At 46.4% G+C, this 22,595-nt stretch overlaps 1 protein-coding gene across 1 annotated transcript in view; it reads left to right on the top strand.

Annotated features, from left to right (window-relative positions):
• The first annotated feature begins 215 nt into the window (after positions 1-215).
• Positions 216-22,595, top strand: part of TECPR1 (tectonin beta-propeller repeat containing 1) — a 102,664-nt gene continuing 80,284 nt past the window's right edge. Inside the window, exons 1-7 of the mRNA XM_040441831.1 lie at positions 216-334; positions 8,209-8,455; positions 10,094-10,276; positions 12,244-12,366; positions 12,593-12,718; positions 14,265-14,439; positions 19,951-20,051. Of these exons, the coding sequence (XP_040297765.1) occupies positions 8,231-8,455; positions 10,094-10,276; positions 12,244-12,366; positions 12,593-12,718; positions 14,265-14,439; positions 19,951-20,051 (933 nt within the window). The 5' untranslated portion in view covers positions 216-334; positions 8,209-8,230. The remainder of the gene's footprint in view (positions 335-8,208; positions 8,456-10,093; positions 10,277-12,243; positions 12,367-12,592; positions 12,719-14,264; positions 14,440-19,950; positions 20,052-22,595) is intronic.

Here is a 22,595-nt window from a genome sequence, read left to right as displayed (position 1 = left end):
TGTGAACAGACAGAGAACAGAGCGGACGGCAGAGCCCTGTCCTCCCGCCCGCCCCTCTGCCTACACTGCTGCTGCCATCTCCTCAGACAACAATAAGCTTGTGCCCCTGTGTTTGTCATCTAATTTGACGTGGACCTCCTTCCAGCCAATCACAGCGCAGTCTGACTGGGAAGCAGCCAATAGCAGAGCGCACTGCACGGAATTATCCCGCCCCCCTCCCAGTCTGCTCCAGGGAGGGGGGAAACTGCAGAGCAATGGCTGCACTGTGTCAACATCTCCAATGTGTGTGACCAGGGCGCCGCTCCTACGTGTCAGTTCAGCCCGGGACGGCAAGGTAAGCAGCGGTCCACCGGTCACGGTCATCTCCGCCGCCGTACGGCCTTTTTTTTATTTCTATCTGGTGTTTAATCCCACCTCCTACTCGGTTAATGGTGGAGTACCTTGGGACGGGAAGGGTTAATGAGGATGCGCTCTGCCAGTCCATATGGCCAGTGTTTACGCCTAGGTTATAGCGCCCCATCTGGCAGCTCGGGGTAATTACCAACACAACTTTTTGAGGGCTGTGTAGTTTTTTTGTGTGTGTGTCATATGGTTGGTTGGGGGGAGATGAGAGACCGCCAGGACTGTACCGCCATCATGTGCACGCTGTAAGGGTCTATTCACACGTCCGCAATTTCGTTCCGCATTTTGCGGTAAGGAATTGTGGACCCATTAATTTCTATGGGGCAGCACGATGTGCTGCCCGGATCCGGAATTGCGGATCCACACTTCCGGGTCCGCAATTCCGATCCCGAAAAAAATAGAACATGTCCTATTCTTGTCCGCAATGCGGAACGCACTTGTCCAAAATGCGGAACGCACATCGCCGATGTCCGTGTTTTGCGGATTCACGGATCCGTGGATCCGCAAAACACACACGGACGTACAGCGTATGGCGGACTGATAGAGGCCTGTACTGTAGTCTGCGGGTATGTTCACATGACCGAAATCTGAAGCTTGACCCCTTCAGCGGTGCTAATCTGTGCGTGGGCAGCCGCTGGCCACGAAGGGTCTTGCTTCCTTTTTTTTTTTTTTACTTTTTCAACACGTTTTATAAAACCATGCGTGAAGAAAAGCGCGTCGTATAAAGTACGGCGCGGATTTCCCAGTCTGAGGGGGGTTGTGATCAGATCTAGTGTTGAGCGACGCATTCCGTCATAATAGAAGTCTCTGCTGGCCACTTCTATTATGACGGAATGCCTCTTATAGGCTTCCGTGGTGCATGCCGTCATGGTCCGTGGTAGTGGAATCCATAACGGAATTCTTCCATAACCTGAACCTTGTACGCCGGACTTAAAACACAAGTTCGCTCAACACTAATCAGATCTTGTTTGAGGAGTGTATTCACGCAGCGCAAACTTAAAGGGAACCCGTCATCAACGTTATGCTGACCCCACTGAGGGCAGCATAAATTAGTGACAGGAATGCTGATGTCAGCGGTGTGTCACTCATCAGCTAAAATGTAAGTGGTTGCCGAGAACCAGCATCATAACCATTGCAGCCCAGGGCTTGAGAAGAGTCCAATCTACCTGAGAAGAGTCCTGGTTATTCCTAATCTCCTGCTCTCTCGCCCATCTGCTGATTGGCAGTTCTCTCCTAGAGAGAAAGGGAGAAAACTAGGAAGAAGACGGTCAGTCATCAGCAGGAGATTAGGAATAACCAGGACTCTTCTCAGGGTACTTTCGCACTAACGTTTTTGTTTTCCGGTGTTGAGTTCCGTCACAGGAGTTCAATACCGGAAAAGAACTGATCAGTTTTATCCTAATGCATTCTGAATGGAGAGCAATCCGTTCAGATGCATCAGTTCAGTCCCTCTTACGTTTTTTGGCCGGAGATAATACTGCAGCATGCTGCAGTTTTCTCTCCGGCCAAAAATCCTGAACACCTGCCGGATCCGGCATTCATTTCCATTGAAGTGTATTAGTGCCGGATCCGGCATTAAATGTTCCGGCAAAACGGATCCGGCTTTCCGGTCTGCGCATGCGCAGACCTTTTAAAAATGCAAAAAAAATAATAATACCGAATCCATTTTTCCAGATGACACCGGAGAGACGGATCCGGTATTTCAATGCATTTATCAGTTTGCGTCCAGATTGCCGGAATCCTCTGCTGCAAGTGTGAAAGTACCTTCTACTTCCTCTGTCAGCCCCTTCCACTCTGATGGACAGGGCCAGGTTCCTGCATAGACCTCTCCCCGGGCCCTGTCCATCAGTTTCTTATAATACATACAGTGTAGAGGGCAGACGAGAAGTGATGTCAGCGCGCTGTCCTCAGCTCTTATGTAAGAGGAGCCTTCCCGCTGCCTCCGGGTAATTCTGCTCCAGTACACGTGGGATACTCCTCGGGGTAATGTTGCAGCCACCGTGACCGATGTGCCCGCAGTCTTTGTTATGTGGTATGAAAGCTGACAGTCCTGACACTTTAATACATCTCATCATGTTACAGCCTGACGTGTGGAATATTAATGAGGTTATCACATGATTTATGTAAAATCTATAAATTTGAGATCATACAGTCCATGACCACCTCTTTCAAACAGAGCGAGAACCAGCCCTGTACCTCACATGGATCCAGAGATCCCTCCATTCATGGCTGTAATTGCTCTGCTAGACGTATTTCCGGCTGGCAGGTCAGGGGGCGTCTCAATTCTCAGGCCGTGTCCTTTCTGCTGCACCTTTCTCACAGCTCACGGGATGTCCTTTCTTCTGCAGCTCTTTCCCGATCACAGCTCGGGGTTGGTGGTGTCCTTTCTACTGCAGCTCTCTTCTTATCACTGGTCAAGGGGGTGCGTCCTTTCTGCTGACGCTCTCTCCCTGTAACCGTCACAACAGTTGATACGGCTGGTGGCAGTTGAAGAATAGAACTGAGCATCTGCGACCACCTCAGCTGGGAGGTCAGAGGAATAAGAAAAAAATCAAACAGCAGGTGGCGCTATACAGACAGATTTTATTGAATACCTCAGTAGCTATGCCAAATTTTTAATTACATGCAATTACAAAAGTATTCAGATCCAGGCGCTGCTGTGAAAAATGTTGAATATATACCATATATACAGTGGGATGCGAAAGTTTGGGCAACCTTGTTAATCGTCATGATTTTCCTGTATAAATCGTTGGTTGTTGCGATAAAAAATGCCAGTTAAATATATCATATAGGAGACACACACAGTGATATTTGAGAAGTGAAATGAAGTTTATTGGATTTACAGAAAGTGTGCTATAATTGTTTAAACAAAATTTGGCAGGTGCATAAATTTGGGCAATGTTGTCATTTTATTGATCCCAAAACCTTTAGAACTAATTATTGGAACTCAAATTGGCTTGGTAAGCTCAGTGACCCCTGACCTACATACACAGGTGAATCCAATTATGAGAAAGAGTATTTAAGGGGGTCAATTGTAAGTTTCCCTCCTCTTTTAATTTTCTCTGAAGAGTAGCAACATGGGGGTCTCAAAACAACTCTCAAATGACCTGAAGACAAAGATTGTTCACCATCATGGTTTAGGGGAAGGATACAGAAAGCTGTCTCAGAGATTTCAGCGGATAGACAGAAGCGACGAATGGTGAGAACAGTCAGAGTCAACCCACAGACCAGCACCAAAGACCTACAACATCATCTTGCTGCAGATGGAGTCACAGTGCTTCGTTCAACCATTTGGCGCACTTTACACAAGGAGATGCTGTATGCGAGAGTGATGCAGAGGAAGCCTTTTCTCCGCCCACAGCACAAAAAGTGCCGCTTGAGGTGGGCTAAAGCACATTTGGTCAAGCCAGCTTCATTTTGGAATAAGGTGCTGTGGACTGATGAAACTAAAATTGAGTTATTTGGCCATAACAAGGGGCGTTCTGCATGGAGGAAAATGAACACAGCATTCCAAGAAAAACACCTGCTACCTACAGTAAAATATGGTGGTGGTTCCATCATGCTGTGGGGCTGTGTGGCCAGTGCAGGGACTGGGAATCTTGTCAAAGTTGAGGGACGCATGGATTCCACTCAGTATCAGCAGATTCTGGAGACCAATGTCCAGGAATCAGTGACAAAGCTGAAGCTGCGCCGGGGCTGGATCTTTCTACAAGACAACGACCCTAAACACTGCTCAAAATCCACTAAGGCATTTATGCAGAGGAACAAGTACAACGTTCTGGAATGGCCATCCCAGTCCCCAGACCTGAATATAATTGAAAATCTGTGGTGTGACTTAAAGAGAGCTGTCCATGCTCGGAAGCCATCAAACCTGAATGAACTAAAGATGTTTTGTAAAGAGGAATGGTCCAAAATACCTTCAACCAGAATCCAGACTCTCATTGGAACCTACAGGAAGCGTTTAGAGGCTGTAATTTCTGCAAAAGGAGGATCTACCAAATATTGATTTAATTTCTTTTTTTGTGGTGCCCAAATTTATGCACCTGCCTAATTTTGTTTAAACAATTATAGCACACCTTTCTGTAAATCCAATAAACTTCATTTCACTTCTCAAATATCACTGTGTGTGTCTCCTATATGATATATTTAACTGATATTTTTTATCGTAACAACCAACGATTTATACAGGAAAATCATGACGATTAACAAGGTTGCCCAAACTTTGGCATCCCACTGTATATATATATAATATTTTTTTTTTTTGTGGGACAACCTCTTTAACCCCTTTAGTTGTTATTTAAAGGGGTGTCACTGTTCACAATTTGTGCTGTTGTGACATATCACTAGGATACTGAATAGCTTTATGATCAGTAGGGTCTGACCTCTGAGACCCCCATAGATCTGGAGCATGAAGGGTCCGGAGTCCCTCTGCTTCTCCTCTTGTACAGAGAAGCTCAGGGTCTGCAGGACACTACAACGCCCTTCAGGTGAGCGGTCCATGCTGTATGTAGCTCCGTACACAGCGGGGAGGCTGGGAGCACAACTGGACAGGGAGAGGTCTACCCACCAATCAGAGCGAGAGAAGCCACGCTGTGGACCCTGATCCCGGAGAAAAACCTGGCTCTCTGTAATGTCCGGATTTCATGGACTCAACCAGAAGAAGGAGGAAGTTCTGAGGGTATTTCCACATCTGCTACATCCATGTTTGCTGCAGCAGTCAGACCTCAGCAATGCTCCGGACTTATGATCTTTCATCAAATCTTTTTTCGAAATATGATATTAATTTTATTTTTTTACCAACAAGATTTATATTGCTGATCGGTGGGGTCCACCATTCTTTAAAATGAAGGGGCTGCAGCGTTTTGGCTTTGCCTAAATGTTTCCTTGCACAGCCCCAGGCCTGGCCAGCAGGTGCTCCATTTACTAGGGGGCTGCAGTGCGCCTGGACTTGGTCACCCCTCTCACCAGTGGGGGTCCCTGCGGTCAGACCTCCCCGATCAGCAAAGGCACGGCTACCTAAAAACTCGCTAGTGTACCAGAAGCCACTTGTTTCATCTGCACCTTAAAGGGGTTGTCTCATTTCATGCAGCGAAAGTTACTACAAGGCACTTACTAATGTATTGTGATTGTCCCTATTGCCTCCTTTGCTGGCTTCATTCATTTTTTCCATCACATTATACACTGCTCGTATCCAGAGGTTAGGACCACCCTGCAATCCATCAGTGGTGGTCGTGCTTGTGTACACTATAGGAAAAAGTGTCGGCCCCTCTGGTGACCGGGACCATGGGAGCGCACATAGGTTGGTGCTTTTTTCTATAGTGTGCAAGAACGACCACCACTGATGGATTGCAGGGTGGTCGTAACAATGGATACGAGCAGTGTATAATGTGATGGAAAAATGAATCGAACCAAAAAACAAAACAATATGGACAATCACAATACATTATGAAGGGCCTTGTATTAACTTTCTCTACATAATAAATGATATTTGCTGAAGTGAGACAACCCCCTTAATGCATTACTCAGACGCATATTCTGCCTCCTTTATAATTTATAAGTCTTAGTGGTAAAGGCAAAGAGCAATTTCACTGCACAAAAAAGTCAGACTTTGCTGTATTGCATCATGTGGTTTTGTGGTTTTATAGATACCAGCCTATTGGCATTGTCAGATAAGACCTTTTCGAGAGTTATTAGAGGGCAGCTGTCAGCAGTTTTGTACCTATGAAGCTGGCTGACCTGTTACATGTGCGCTTGGCAGCTGAAGGCATCTGTGTTGGTTCCATGTTCATATGTGCCCGCATTACTGAGAAAAATGATGTTTTATTATATGCAAATGAGCCTCTAGGAGCAACGGGGGCGTTGCCGTTACACCTAGAGGCTCTGCTCTCTCTGCAACTGCCACGCCCACTGCACTTTGATAGGGCCAGGTGTGATGACATTTACACTGCCTGTCCTATTAAAGTGTGACAGTGCGGTAACAGCGATCTGCAGCGGCACGGGCTGCCGGTTGCGATGTAACCTGGCACTTTTATACTTCGGATTACAGATAGGAGCCTACCCTGCAACGTATATAAAGTACGCAAAAAGTTAAAGGGTATGTATACCTTTTTGAGGGCATTTTTTAAAATTATTATTATTGCATTGTACTCATTTTGAGCTAAAAGTCATTTTTTCAATTGGTCCTTACTAAAAATGTCGAACCCTTTTCTCTGTACAGCTTTGAGTTTATGTAGTAGCAGGATCTGAATTTTTGCTCTCAGCTGACGGCTCCTTATCTCTGATCTTATAAACCATTAATTATAGCTCAATTCTTACTGATAGGAATGTGGCTTAAAGGGTTTATCCAATGTCTCAAACTGCCCCCCCCATCCCCCCTCGTGTGCTGGGACCCTCACAGTTACATCCGTGTACAGGGAGAAGCAGCAGCGACGGTGCGGGGACCAGGAGTGGCACGGGGAGCGGGCTAAGTATATTACCTGTGAGGGGCCCGGCACATGGGGGGGGGGGGGGGGGGGTGTTTGAGAAATTGGATAACCCCTTTAAGGGCTCATGCACATTCGTATTTTGCGGAATGGAACAGCTGGCCCTAATAGAACAGTACTATCCTTGTCCGTTAAAGTACCATTTACACAGTTAGAAAAAAAGTTAAACCTTTGTGACAGAACGGCTCAATATTTTTAATAAAGACCAACTGAAAAAAAGATTTTTAGCCCAAAATGAGTAAAATGCAATCATAAAAAAAATAAATAAATGCCCCGAGGGTGTACATAGCCTTTAAAGCTGGCCATATACATTAGAATAAATTCAGCAGGAGCAGCCGACCATCTAATGTGTATAGGGGCCTCCAGAGATAAGGATCCTGCTGATAGATTTCTACTGTCCGATCTTTTTGTTCTTGGGGAGATTAGCAGAGTATGCATGTGTGCGGGGCGTTCGGCAGAGAGAGCTGTTCGGCAGACGGCAGTGAGCACCTCCGTCATTGTGTCTGGGTTCTGTAAATTAAGAAAAATTAAAAAGGATCTCTGAGCAGCCATCAAAACTGCTGACAGCACTGATTATGTGACGGGAGAAACATATCTAAAGTGTTGGCCATACAGTTTGCATGACCCAAAAAAAATAAAAAATTCCAGGTGCTAAAATCACCCAGGAGGCAGTCCCTTCATGTTCAGTGTCCTGGGCCAGTCCCTCCCCTCTGCTGATTGACAGCTCTACTGATCTCTTGATTGGACGCTAGAGCTGTGACTCCGATCAGAGAGGCTGGAAAGCGATCCCAGGACACTGAACAGGAAGGGGCTGCCTTCGGGACAGTTGTGGTCACAGCTTCAGGGGGAGGAAACTGTTTTGATTTCTTAGCCATGCAACCTGCATGACCATTACTGTAGGTAAATCTGTACCGCTCACTTATATTGTGCTCTCATCAGTTTTAAAGTTCAAAACTGCTGACAGATTCCCTTTAACCTTTTTGGCAATAATAATAATACATGGGAGGGGTTCACAATTTTTTTTTTTTGCACCAGAATCGTGGACAGTCTCTTTAATATCTCAAGCAAACACCTAACACCATTGTTTCTGCTGGCACCTTCCAGTTTTACACCCATGGTCTGATGCCATATTTTTTGTCCACTGTGCGGGGACCCGTAGAAGATAGTAGTGCAGCTCACACCTCCAGTGCTGAGCTTGGTGTATAAATAGTGATTTCCAGAATGCAGATACAGACACTGAACAAGCAGGGATGCTGGGAGGTTTGAGTTCAGGAGCTTAGAAGAATGTGAAAGCCTTGCTTATCTTGTCCGTTCTCATCCACAGCTGCAGAGGGTCTATTTGGAGAATGCCAAGCACCGTACTGTGGGCGTCTGATATTTGGGGCAAGGTTTACACGCTATCCACAGATGGACAGCAGTGGGAACTGTGTAAGGACGGACAGCTGGAGTTCAAGCGGCTTTCTGCCGTTCAAGCATGCTGCTGGGGAATAGCCTGCAACCATCAGACCTACGTCTACGTACATACCAGCGATTTACCCATCCGATATCAAGAAGAGACATATGAAAATCAGGTACAAAGCTCCACTGCAGAGCACTGCAAGTCCCAGCATGCTCCGCACATAGAGTGATCGACATCAGGAGGATCGGTCAGCTCTCCTGACATGTCTCTTTCAGCAAATACCCATAAAATAAACAATTCTGGAGCAACTCTGTATTATCCCGTTCCTCTGCTATCCCTCTTGGAAATATCTAAATGAACTGACAACTGGATGTTACCATAATAGGGTCAATAGGATGTGTCCTTATACAGTCTGACATTGCCAGCACTGACTGGGAAAAGTCAGATTGTGTATGTTCCTGCTCCATTGACAAGGGGAATGTTAAAGGGGCTGTACAGTCTTTACTAAGTGATGACCTATCCTCAGGATCTGACACCCTGACGATCAGCTGTTCGAGTGTAGTTCAGTCAACCTGGTAATGGAGGATGCTCGTAACTACCGCACTGCTCCCATTGAAGTCAATGAGAGAAGTACTGTAGTAACAAGCTCCCTCCACTACAAAGTTGACTGTGCTTTGTAGTTCTGCCGCCTATCTACGCCGATACAGCTAATTGTGAAGGAGGGCGGGGTGTCGGAGGGCATCTGAGTGACCTTTCCTCAGGAGCACTGTGCTCCTGGTGCCCGATAGGCTCTCCTGCACCGAGATCGGGAAAGTCGTTCATTTGCTGTGATATCCTCGAGCCTTGGGAGGGGTCCGAGGCTATCACAGCTATAGTTCCTATGCAGCGCTGCCTTTGAAGGAGCTCAATAGGAACACACTGAATCACCCATAGACCTCAATGGTAATTCATTGCAGTCTATGGGAGAAGCGATCAGATGACCACAAGTTCGCGTCCTCTAGAGGGACTTTAAAAAAGTGTAAAAAAAAAAAAAATATATATATATAGTAAAAAAATCTCCCCATATTAAAAATCTAATTAAATAATAAGAAATGTAAAGCTCATTGGTATTGCCATGTCCCAAAATGCCCAAACGATTAAAATATAAACGTATTTATCCTGTCCAGCAAGCACCGTAACAGGAAAAAAAAATCTAAATGGCCGATTCACATTTTTTATCGTTACTTCACCTCCCAGAAAAAATCATACACATTCCAGAATGGTATTGGTATATGGTACATGAACCCTCACTGGGGTCAGCCTATAGCTATGCAAAGAAAAAAAATCTGTTTTTTTCAAAGTTATTTTTTTAGTATTAAAACAAAAAAAAAATTATATAAACGTGGTATTGTTGTAATCTTACTGACCAGGAGAATAAGGTTGAAATGTCATTTTTACTGCATAGGGAACGCCATAAAAACGAAACCCATAAAACTGTGGCGGTATTGCGTTTTTTTTTTTATTCCACCCCATTTGGAGTTTTTTTTTCCAGTTTCCTGCTATATTGTATTTAATTTGAAATAGTATTATTAGAAAGCTTTACAAAGGCTTGTTTATTGCGCAGTAGGGGGCACTGTTTTTTTGCTTTAATGAGGACAGATTGACTAAACCCCAGCAAAGAGTACTAGAAATCACACTGCAGAAAAACTGGCCTATGAAACGATGGTCCTCTACATGATGGGATCACCTCCCTGAAGATGTATGGTATACACCGTATTACTGTCACGTATTGGATTTATTCATTAACTTCAGCTTCTGTCTGTGCTCTCAGCGCTGGAATCCAGTGGACGGGTTTTGTGACAGGCTTCTGCCCAGTGACCGCTGGCAGTGGAGTGACGTCACCGGTCTGAAACACCAACCTCTGGACAGCTTTAATCTACCCTCATCACACTGGGAGTGGGAGTCAGATTGGTATGTGGATGAGAACATAGGAGGAGAACCCACAGAGAAAGGGGTAAGTAACCCATGGACCATTTGTAGACAGCAGTCACATCATAAACACAATAGACAGTACACAATGCAGTTTTCTCTGTTGGTTTGGAGGTAAAAATTATGATATACCTCTTCTTGTAATGTTATGTAGTGTGGGGAGAACCCCTACTGTTCTATAGAGAACGTCTCATAAGGTCTGATAGTCCATCAAGAACCTCTTGTAAGGGCTACTAGTCCATAGAGAACTTCTTGTAAGGTGTGAAAATCCATAGAGAACTTCTTGTAAGGTGTGAAAATCCATAGAGGACTTCTTGTAAGGTGTGCAAGTCCATAGAGGACTTCTTGTAAGGTGTGCAAGTCCATAGAGGACTTCTTGTAAGGTGTGCAAGTCCATAGAGGACTTCTTGTAAGGTGTGCAAGTCCATAGAGGACTTCTTGTAAGGTGTGCAAGTCCATAGAGGACTTCTTGTAAGGTGTGCAAGTCCATAGAGGACTTCTTGTAAGGTGTGCAAGTCCATAGAGGACTTCTTGTAAGGTGTGCAAGTCCATAGAGGACTTCTTGTAAGGTGTGCAAGTCCATAGAGGACTTCTTGTAAGGTGTGCAAGTCCATAGAGGACTTCTTGTAAGGTGTGCAAGTCCATAGAGGACTTCTTGTAAGGTGTGCAAGTCAATAGAGGACTTCTTGTAAGGTGTGCAAGTCCATAGAGGACTTCTTGTAAGGTGTGCAAGTCCATAGAGGACTTCTTGTAAGGTGTGCAAGTCAATAGAGGACCTCTTGCTACAAGTCCATAGATAATTTCTTGTGAGGTTTGCTAGTCTATATAGAACCTCTTGTAAGGTCTGCTACTTTTTACAGATAACTATATAGAGATCTATAGAGATCCTCTGGTAAGGTATTCTAGTCCATAGAAAACCTATTGTGAGGACTGCTAGTGTATATAGAACCTCTTGTAAGATCTGCTAGAGTATAGAGAACTTCTGGTAAGGTCTGCTAGTTCATGGAAAACCTCATGTAAAGTCTGCTAGTCTTTACAGAAAACAGATAATCTATAGAGATCCTTTTGTATGGTCTTCCAGTCCATAGAGAACTTATTGTAAGGGTTGTTACTTCACACAGAACCTTTTGTAAGATTGGCTAGTCTATAGAGAACATCATGTAAGTTCTGCAAGTCCATAGAGAACTTCTTGTGAGGTCTGCTAGTGTATATAGAACCTCTTGTAAGGTGTTCTAGTCTTTACAGATAACTGATAATCTATAGAGATCCTCTGGTATGGGCTTCCAGTCCATAGAGAACCTCTTGTAACATCTGCTCCTGTATAGAGAACCTCTGGTAAGGTCTGCTAGTCTTTACATATAACTGATAATCTATAGCATTGATGGCTAACCTCCGGCACTCCAGCTGTGGTGAAACTACGACTCCCAGCATGCTCCATTCATTTCTATGGAGTTTTGAGAACAGCCAAGCAAGTATGCATCTTGGGAGTTGTAGTTTTCCCACGGCTGGAGTGCTGGAGGTTAGCCATCACAGATCTATAGAGATCCTCTGGTAAGGTCTTCTAGCCCATAGATAACCTCTGGTAATATCTGTTAGTCTATTTCATCTAAGAAAAAGTCTTTGGCACATCTTTTAATGTCTGTCACTCTTAAGAGGAACTTGCTGAACGTTCTCCAGTTATTAGCAACCACCATTTAAAGGGAACTTGTCAGCTGCTTTCAGTGGTCTGTCACTGCTGTGATAACATTTAGTACTTTTATAGTAGTGATCTGCTGGCAGGTCGGTACCATAAAAGTACTGAATGTCATCACAGCAGTGACAGACCATTGAAATCAATGGTTCTGTCTGTGCTATGCTGCCCTCAGTGACAGCAGCATAGTACAGGTGACAGGTTCCCTTTAAAACCTTCCTCCAGTTGTAAGGTGCTTGTATTATCTTCTAGTCTCAGTACCCATTTCTTCACACATTTCTATGTCGTCTCTTTACTTGAAGGGCTGGACTTACGGTATAGATTTCCCTGCAACATACACAAAGGATAAGAAGTGGAATTCTTGTGTCCGGCGCAGAAGATGGATCCGTTACAGAAGATACAAGTCTAGAAACAGCTGGGCAAAGGTACCTTTTCTTCTGCATGAGCGTTTTAAAATGTGAGGAATGCAGTAAATGAAAGCTATAAGTGAAGGATGCAGCAGAGTGGAGTTTGAATGGAGCAGTGGCGGTCCAGCATGCACCCGTTTATTTAGAACCCCTAGGGTGTATTTTCTCTTTTGAATATATCATAGTATTGGATGGTATATGTAACGTTCAGTGACAATATAATTTTTGTTTCATCATGTCTTAGATTCCCTCGCACATTGATAAAGAACAATTGCCAGATCCTTTCAATGACATATCAGTTGGAGGATGGGACATCACAGATGAACCTGTGGGACGTCTCTCTATTTGGGCAGTCTCTTTGCAGGGGAAGGTATGAGTGTAATGTATACATTCCCGTATATTACAGGACAGAGAGCCAATATATTTTTGTAATTAATGACAAGGAGACACGATACACCTCAGTACCTCCTCACGATGCAGTCAAGTCAGCAATCATAGGGGGTCATTTATAAACCGATATACACCACTTTTTGGCTTATATCTGTCACAGATTGTGGTGCACCGCAATCTGCGACTTTTACCCCTTTTCTGCCGCTCATGCCAGGTCTAAAAAAGGTGGCTTGGGCAGGGAAAAGGGCTGGCCGGCCTGACCGTCTCATTTTATTATTTTCTACACCTGTTTTAGGCGTATAAAATTATCTAAATCTAGGCCAGCAAAGGAACGGGTGTAGATTTAGACAGGCAGATATTCCAAAGTTATGAGGAGGCCAGCTACATAAATTCAGCGCATCCACCGCCAGCTAAAGGGGTATTAAGACCAGCGTCTAAAACACTGGTCTTAATAAATGACCCCCATAATATTTAATATCCTAAACCATATGATATACAAGGGTTCCTGGAGATCAGTTCAAATTCCCTTGGAGACGACACAGATGGGACAGCCATTAGAGCATGAAAAGCAGCGGGAGAAATGAAAATGTTTGGTGTGCGTTATATGACCCTGGTAAGGCACATCAGCGTTCAGCCTTTCCGTTCTCCTGCTCCGTTATAGGAGTAGAAGAACGGAATGGATGGATTGGGCACATAACTGAGCCGAACGGATCTACGGGCCCCATAGACTATAATGGGGTCCGTTAGGTTTCCGCGCAGAGGAAGATTTTTGAAGCGGAGACAAAAGTTGTGCGCGCAAGACTTTTGTCTCCGCTTCAAAAATCTTCCTCTGAGCAGAAACCTAACGGACCCCATTATAGTCTATGGGCCCATAGGCTCTGCTCAGCTCAGTTATGTGTTGAATCCGTCCTTTCCAATGGAGCAGGAGAACAGAAAGGCTGAATGCTGATGTGCAGAAGGGGTTATTAGATGAGCAAGCTCTCTTCTTGTTACTCCTTCTTTCAAAAAAAAAAAGAAAAAAGACCCCTCATTTATAATATTTAGGGAGCAAGTATTTTAACCATTAATATAAACTTTTATGCAATTTTTATGAAAAATTACATTTTGACACATAATTTCACGAAGGTGCCTTTGTAGTTTATAATGCTGGTGGTTAGGGTGATTTTTTTATTTTGTAATTTAGGTTTTATTTGTACATGTTTAAAGTGTAAAACATCCAAAAATCCTTGGCAGCGAAAAAGGTCAAGCGTGTCACAAATTATTTAGTCAGTTGTAATCATCAGTTTTCACACATGTTAAATAAAAACTTGGAAAGCCCCCTGTAAATGGTGAAAAATGAAAAAAAGAAGCAATACTCGCCCCTTTTGTTCCCTGCTTCTTCCAGCGAAGCGCTCCTGTCCTCCCCATCTCAGGCGCCGCTGATCTCAGTGTTATTAGATGTGTTATTGGACCATACGAACACCAGACTTTGATGTTCTTTTGGTAAATATTAAAATGTCCACTTACTATTATGTATTTTCCCTCAGGTTTGGTACAGAGAGGATGTCTGCCATGCCAATCCTGAAGGATCATCCTGGTCAGAAATAGAAACGCCTAGTGAGGTCATACAGATAAGCTGCGGCCCCGACGACCTCTTATGGGCTGCTTTATGGGAGGGACAGGCCATTGTAAGGAAAGGTATCAGCAGGAATAACCCTAAAGGTAAATCTCACCGTATCATATGCTCTTGTGTATTATTTATTCGTAAGCCCTTGTACAGCAACTGGTCTTAAAGGGCTGTGGCCACATTCTTCTTTACTGAAATATGAAGAATACACGGGTGAAAGAAACCCCATCCACCTAGCATGGTTATACACAATGAGGCTGGATGAATCAAATCTAGCAGTGCCTCTTCACGAATCCTTCCTTTTCATTCCCATATATTGCCAGAACCCCCACCCATCACAAGAACAGGGTCCCGTGTCACCCGTATGAAGAGAGCAGCAGATGAGGATGCATGCTTCTGTACTCCATCTCCATCAGTACCATGGACTTTGAATAGAGCACGAGACCCCCATTCTAGTGATTTCTGGGGGTCCCAGTGGTAGGACTCAAGTGATCAGACACTTTTCCGAGTCTGGATAGGTGATGCATAGTGGGCTTTGGACAACCCCTTTAACTTTATTAAGTCTATCGCTAATTTGGGCTATCTTCCTGGAGGATACTTTTTTATAACTGACCAGAAAGACGGAAGGCATGCTACTGTGATCCGCTATCTCCATCACTACCATAGACTTAGAGTAGAGTGGCAGTGCTCATGCTCAATCGCTGCTCCATTGAAATGGGGGATACAAGACCACCTTTTCTAGGAATTATTTGGTCCCAGCAGCAGTACCCAAGTGAATAGGCATTTATCACCTATCCTCTGGATATTAAAGGGGTTATCCAAAGTATAAAACATGGCTCCAATGCCTGGGTCTCTCATATAGATTATACTTACCCCGCTCCCTGGCACCCGTGTCACTCCTGATCCCCGCATGGCCGCCGATGCAACTCCCCGACGTGCGAATCAAAACATCCGGTGACGGGGGGAGCTGTCAGTAGCAGGCTGCAACGGGAATGAGTCTCTCTAGCGTCACCCGCAATGCTAGGGAGGTCCATCCCCATCGCGACCTTCTATTGGCTATTTCTCGCCCATATTCATTGGGGGACACAGAGACCGTGGGTATAGCCATGTCCTCTAGGAGGCGTTGACACTAGTAAAAGCTGTTAGCTCCTCCCCTGCAGCTATACCCCCTCCAGCCTGGAGAGAGAGCTTCAGTTTTTTCTAGTGTCAATAGGAGGCAAGACCTCCCTGCTCTGCAGGGATCTCCTGAAGATTTTTTATTTTTGTTTATTTTTTTTCTCTCTTCTTTTAGGTGGGAAACAGTGGTCGCCTTGCCTCCCTGTTCTCCTGGGGGAGCACGCCATCAATGGTTCGCCACGCTGCCTCCTCCCCCACAAGAAGACGAGGTGGACCAGGGCAGCCTTGTTCCCCTGCATCCCGCCAGCAGAAGGGTCACCCATCCAAGTCCCTCTTCCAGCTTCCTGCCACTACAGTGCCAGTAGCTGAAGGGGTGACCCTGCTGGAGAAGAGGAAGGGTGAAGATGGCGGCTGGACAGATAAGTAGATGCCTGCTCCAGGCTATCGAAAATCTCCCAATCCCAATCTATAGTGGGTCGCTTGGTTGAGAATCCGCCGACGGCGCAGGCTGCGCCTCCCTCAGATGCACCCTCCAGAGCTTTTGGCTCGGGCGACACCTTCCGGGTGCAGGACGATTCCCCCTCCACTGACCAGCAGGGGGTGTCCTTCTTCCGTCCAAAACGGACCTCTAAGGCGTTTGCTCGCCATAATGATTTTTCGGCGGTGGTTTCCCAGGCTTGGGATCACCCAGACATGCGTTTTTCTGCCCCCAAAAAACTGAACATCCTATATCCTTTTCCAGCGGACTGCGTTTCCACGTGGACATCCCCTCCTAAGGTGGACCCACCTGTAGCACGGCTAGCCAAAAATACGGCTATTCCTATAGCCGATGGATCCTCCCTTAAGTCTGCTGAAGATCGTCGGATGGAATCCTTGACGAAGTCCCTCTTTGCAGCCACGGGGTCAGCCCTTAGGCCCGTGTTCGCCTCCGCGTGGGTGGCAAAGGCAATCTCTGAGTGGGGCAGCCAGCTGGACCAGGTCTTAGTATCCGAGGTCCCTGCTCAGGACCTCCAATACTTGGCGCAGCTGATCATTCAGGCAGGGAAGTTCCTCTGCGAGGCATCTCTGGACGCTGGCGCACTCATCGCGCACTCTTCGGCGCTTGCAGTCGCCTTACGCTGTGAGCTTTGGCTGAAGGTGTGGGCAGCGGACGTGACTTCCAAGCATTCTTTAGTCGGTCTCCCCTTTGCTGGCACCCGTCTCTTTGGTTCTCGACTGGACGAAATTATTTCTGAGGCCACGGGTGGCAAGAGCACCCATCTTCCACAGCCTAGGGCCAAGCGGGCCTCTCACGTTAGGTCAGGTTCCTCACGTGGCAGACCTTTTTAGTTGATTCGCTAGTTTCCGCTTCTCAGCGAGTTCCTCCGCTGGGGGAGGCGGCTTTCCTTCCCAGGATCGACGTAAAAAAATCCTTTCGGGCACAGCCCTCCTGGTGTCCCAGAACTCAGGCCGCTCGACCCCCTGCGGCTAAGCAGGCCTCGGCCTGAAGGTGCGCCCCCGCCCAACAGGGTGGGGACCCGCCTCCTCCTCTTCCAGGACGTCTGGCGGGCCCACGTGTCCGACGCTTGGGCACTCGAGATTGTATCCTCGGGATACCTGATCGAGTTCCTGTCTTTTCCCCCAGACAGGTTTTTTCAATCCCGTCTTCCACGGGACGTAGAGCGGGCAGCCGACTTCTCCCAGGCCATTCAGTCCCTCCTGGATCGGGGAGTCATCTCTTCCGTTTCCCTAGCAGAAAGGTTCAAGGGGTTCTTTTTTAACCTTTTTGTGGTCACCAAAAGGAAGGGCTTGGTGCGCCCAATCCTGGACCTCAAACTGCTGAACAAGTTCTCCGCCTCCAGCGGTTTTGGATGGAATCCCTTTGTTCCGTAATTGCAGGAATCTGCAGAGATCTTACGGTGGGCGGAGACCCATGTACCGTCAATTTCAGCGATCTACATCCCGGGTGTGGAGAACTGGACTGTGGACTTCCTCAGCAGGACCGCGATAGATCCGGGCGAGTATTCAAGGCGATCTGTCTCCGTTGGGGTCGCCCCGACGTGGTGGACTTGATGGCCTCAAGGCTCAATCGGAAGCTTCCCACCTTCCTTTCCCGCACAAGGGATCCGGAAGCTTGCGGCGTGGACGCCCTGATCTCCTCTTGGCAGGGGTTCTCCCTCCTTTATGTGTTTCCCCCCTTCCCCCTCCTGCCCAGGGTTCTACGGAAAATCAGGATGGAAGGCATTCTGACGATCCTTATTGCCCCAGATTGGCCCCGTCGCACCTGGTACGCCGACTTCGTTCTCTTTCTAGGAGATGTTCCTTGGTCACTGCCGCTCAGAGACGACCTGCTTTCGCAGGGACCGGTCTTCCATCAGCATTTAAGGTCTCTTCATTTGACGGCGTGGCCATTGAAACTGCCATTTTAAAGCGAAGAGGTTTTTCGGTGGATGTTATCTGCACTATGATTCAGGCTAGGAAGCCCGCTTCTTCCAGGATCTATTACAGGACCTGAAGGTCCTTCCTGGGTTTCTGTGAACACCGAAACATTCTTCCTCTTCGTTTTTCTCTCCCCACGGTCCTGTCCTTTCTTCAATCAGGGTTGGACCTTGGTTTGAGCCTTGGCTCTTTCAAGGGTCAGGTCTCGGCGCTTTCAATTTTTTTCCAGCGCCCTCTGGCCCCCCCTCGGGCCTGTAAGGACTTTTCTTCAGGGAGTGGCACATACGATTCCTCTGTACCGTCCTCCTTTACCGCCTTGGGGTCTGAATTTAGCCCTCTTAGCGCTCCAGGCTTCCCCTTTTGAGCCTCGGCGGGAGATTTATCTCCGACTCCTGTCCTTGTGGCTATCATTTCCATCAGATGGGTGTCTGAATTGGCGGCCCTCTCTTGTAGAGAACCCTTCCTGGTTCTTCATAAGGATAAAGCGGTTGTCCGGCCTGTTCCTTCCTTTCTTCCGAAGGTGGTCTCCGACTTCCATATCAACAAGGAAATTGTCCTTCCCTCTCTGTGTCCCTCTCCTTCACACCCTAAGGAAAGGGAGTTGCATCACTTGGATGTTGTCAGAGCTCTGAAGATCTATTTAGCTCCCTTCCGCCGTACGGACTCCCTTTTTTTCCTTCCGGAAGGTCCTCGCAAGGGATTGGCGGCCTCCAAGGTGGCAATTGCACGTTGGATTCGGGCTGCAATTGCGGAGGCTTACCGCACCCGGGACAGGGTTCCGCCCTTAGGTGTCACGGCTCACTCCACCAGAGCGGTGGGAGCATCTTGGGCTCAGGGGAATCGTGCTTCGGCTGCACAGTTGTGTAAGGCGGCTACTTGGTCCTCCTTACATACATTCACGAAATTTTACCAGGTGCATACTTATGCATCGGCAGACGCTGCCTTGGGCCGCATGATCTTGCAGGCGGCAGTTTCCTAGATGCCTGCAGGGACGATGTTTCCATGGGGCTGTGTTTTTTTTCCCTCCCTGTGGACTGCTTTTGGACGTCCCACGGTTCCTGTATCCCCCAATGAATATGGGCGAGAAAAGGAGATTTGTTGTATAACTTACCAGTAAAATCTCTTTCTCGCTCTTCATTGGGGGACACAGCACCCACCCAGTATTGTTCAACCACGATTGTGGCTGTTCTGGTTAGAACCCCGTTGGGTCCTTGGCATTGTTGGTGTTCCATGTTTTTTCTTTGGTTGGCTTGCTTCTCCTACTGCTTGTACACAAACTGAAGCTCTCTCTCCAGGCTGGAGGGGGTATAGCTGCCAGGTGAGGAACTAATCACTTTTACTAGTGTCAACGCCTCATAGAGGACATAGCTATACCCACGTTTCCTGTGTCCCCCAATAAAGAGCGAGAAAGAGATTTTACTGGTAAGTTATACAAAAATCTCCTTTTTCCCTGTCGCCAAATGTTTGGTGACGGGAAGATGCAGCGGCGGCTGTACAGGGATCAGGAGCGACGCGGTTGCCAGGGACCGAGGTAAGTATAACCTATATGAAGGGGCCAGGGCATTAGGGAAGATGTTTTATACTTTGGATAACCCCTTTAAATACTTGTTAGGCTGAGTTAAAGTTTTTTTTTTAATCAGCACAACTCCTGGATTGAGCATATAGGCATTGTAGAAGTTGATCCTCCCCCCACTCAGGACCCCCCAATATTAGCCAAACTTATTTACTTAGCCGCTCTGTGTATTATGTGAACAGTCCTTTATTTGTACGGACACCATTTAATGCTACTTCTCCCCTGCAGCTGATCAGTGGGCCAACTTTCATAGGAACTTGTGTGTCACTTTTATCATGTGATTAAGCGTCTCCTATAATGTTCCTTGTTTTGTTGCTGTCTGTACTTTTTCATGCTGATTTTTGCACAGCAGAAATTCTTTATTTTTCAGCGTTAGTCTGACTCGTCTTCTTCGCCGGAGCCGTGGAAATGATTTGTTTACTCCGGAGCTGACACATGATTATCTTGCCATTCTTTGTGAAAGTCTTTGATCTAACATATGACGTGTTTCTTATGACAGGTGTTTCCTGGGAGATTGTGGAAGCCCCCATACCCGGAGATAGGATCATGCATGTGTCAGTTGGTGTTCACGTGGTTTGGGCTGTGACTAAGGAACGCAAAGTAAGTCATGCAAACGTTGTATGTTATCTCAGGTCAGCTCCTTTCCCTTACTAATTCTTAAAGGAGCCATTCATTCAGCAAGAAACACTGGAAACATTCACAGATATACTGTATGAGTCATGGAGCGTGTGATGTGCCACACCAAATCCTTATTTACTTACATAATGAATAGGCGCGGATCAAAATAGCTTGCGCCATAGATTCCCTGACATGTCCATGGGCTAAAAAAAAAACTGAAAGTTGCAGGAGAGCCATTCTGAGCTGATTGGGGTTGTTATAGGTTTCTGTGGGTGTTGTGGAGCTCATCGCCTAGTGCAGATGCTCAACCTGCGGCCCACTAGCTGTTGTAAAACTACAACTCCCACCATGCCCTGCTGTAGGCTGATAGCTGTAAGCTCTCCGGACATGCTGGGAGTTGTAGTTTTGCAGCAACTGGAGGGCCGCAGGTTGGGCATTCCTGGCCTAGTGCAATTCCTGCCTAATGTAAGAGCAAGCTGCTAAATTATGATCCCAGGCCAAGTAATAATTTAGTTGCGCAAAAATATGACTTATTTTGTTTATTGATATATTTTTGCACCTCTGTTCTCTCAGAGTTTGGACCTACTTTTGACATATCCTGTGGCCTATACACACAGCATGAACCCTTCCACTGTCCTTCATCAGATCACCAAGGATTATTGTATTAACCTCTTCAGTCCCTTAGACCACTAGGATTATTTACATTAAACCATTCACTGCCCCAGGCCACCAGCTATACTGCCGTTAACCCCCTTCACTGCAGTAGACCACCAGGGATTCTTTTATTAACCCCCCCCTCACTGTCATAGGTCACCAGGGATACTGTCATTAAGCTCCTTACTGCCATAGACCACGAGGCATGCAGACATTAAACTTTTTATTGCACAAGGATATTGGAATTAACCCCCTAACAGTCCTAGACCACCAGGTATACTGATACTAACTCCTCATCTTCCCTAAACTTCCATGGATACATATATTAGCCCATTCCTGTCCTGGTCCACCAGTTGTGTGAACAGTAGCCTCCACTACAATAGGCCTGGGTGCTGTATAATACTATTTGCTTGATGCTGTGTAGCCCTGTATACAATTTGTATTTGGAAAGTCTTCAGACCCTTTCACCATTTTTACATTTTGTTATGTTTCGGCCTTGTGCTAAAAAATAAATAAAATAGGGGGTCATTTATTAAGACCAGTGTTTTAGTCACCGGTCTCAATAAGCCCCTGCGCTGGTGCCGGCCTCTACATAACTTAGTCGTATCCACCACCAATACTATATGCAAGACAGCTTCCTGGTGTGATTGGGGAAAAGTCAGATTGCGTCACAAATAACCTTTGCATCGCAATTTACACCAGAAATGAGCCTAATATAGGTATATTTCTGATTAGAAATGACCCCCATAGTTTTATCCCCATAAGGGTCCATTCACGCGTCCGTAGTGTATTGCGGATCCGCAATACACCCGGCCGGCACCCCCATTATACAATACATTCCAGACCTCTAAGGGTTACATAACATCATAAATCAATCTAATGCTATTTGACCCAGTCAGTACTAGGGAGGTCAGGACGAGAGCTGCAGCATATTTACGCTGTTAGTAGGATGCGTGGGGCTCGTCTGTCTGAAAGGGGCCTTACTATTAAACTTGACATTTAGCCCTGGGGGCCTCCAATTTATCTTCATTATCTTTGAGATGTTTCTCCACCTTGATTGGAGTCACTTGTGGTAAATTCTGTTGATTGGACATGATGTGGAAAGACTCAGCCCTGTCTGTATAAAGTTTCAGACCCGACAATGCATATCAGAGCAAAAAACAATCCTTGAGGAGGAAAAAAACTGACTGTAGAGATCAGAGACAGGATTGTGCGGAGGCACAAATCTGGTAAAGGGCACAAAAAATGACTGGTGCACTGAGAGTTCCCAAGAGCACAGTGGTTTCCATAATTCTTTAATGGAAGAATTTTAGAACAACTAGGACTCTTCCTGTAGCGGGATGTCCCACCAAACTAAGTAATCGGGGGAGAAGGACCTTGGTAAGAAAGTTTACCAAGAAACCGGTGGTCCCAGACTCTCAGACTGCAAGAAACAAGATTCTCTGGTCTGATGAAACCAAGATTTAACTTTCTCACCCATATTCATTGGGGGACACAGAGACCGTGGGTATAGCTATGTCCTCTAGGAGGCGTTGACACTAGTAAAAGCTGTTAGCTCCTCCCCTGCAGCTATACCCCCTCCAGCCTGGAGAGAGAGCTTCCGTTTCTTCTAGTGTCAATAGGAGGCAAGACCTCCCTGCTCTGTTCCTAAAGATTTTTTATTTTAGTTTATTTTTTTCTCTTCTTTTAGGTGTGAAACAGTGGTCGCCTCGCCTCCCTGTTCTCCCGGGGGGAGCACGCCAGCGTTGGTTCGCCATGCTGCCTCCTCCCCCCACAAAAAGACAAGGTGGACCAGGGCAGCCTCGCTCCCCTGCATTCCGCCAGCCAAGGGGTCACCTAGGTCCGCCAAAGAGAAGACCCTCCCGCCATACC

This window comes from Bufo bufo, chromosome 7, assembly GCF_905171765.1.
Source record: "Bufo bufo chromosome 7, aBufBuf1.1, whole genome shotgun sequence".
NCBI lineage: Eukaryota > Metazoa > Chordata > Amphibia > Anura > Bufonidae > Bufo > Bufo bufo.
This window is presented reverse-complemented; position numbering and strand designations above follow the sequence as displayed.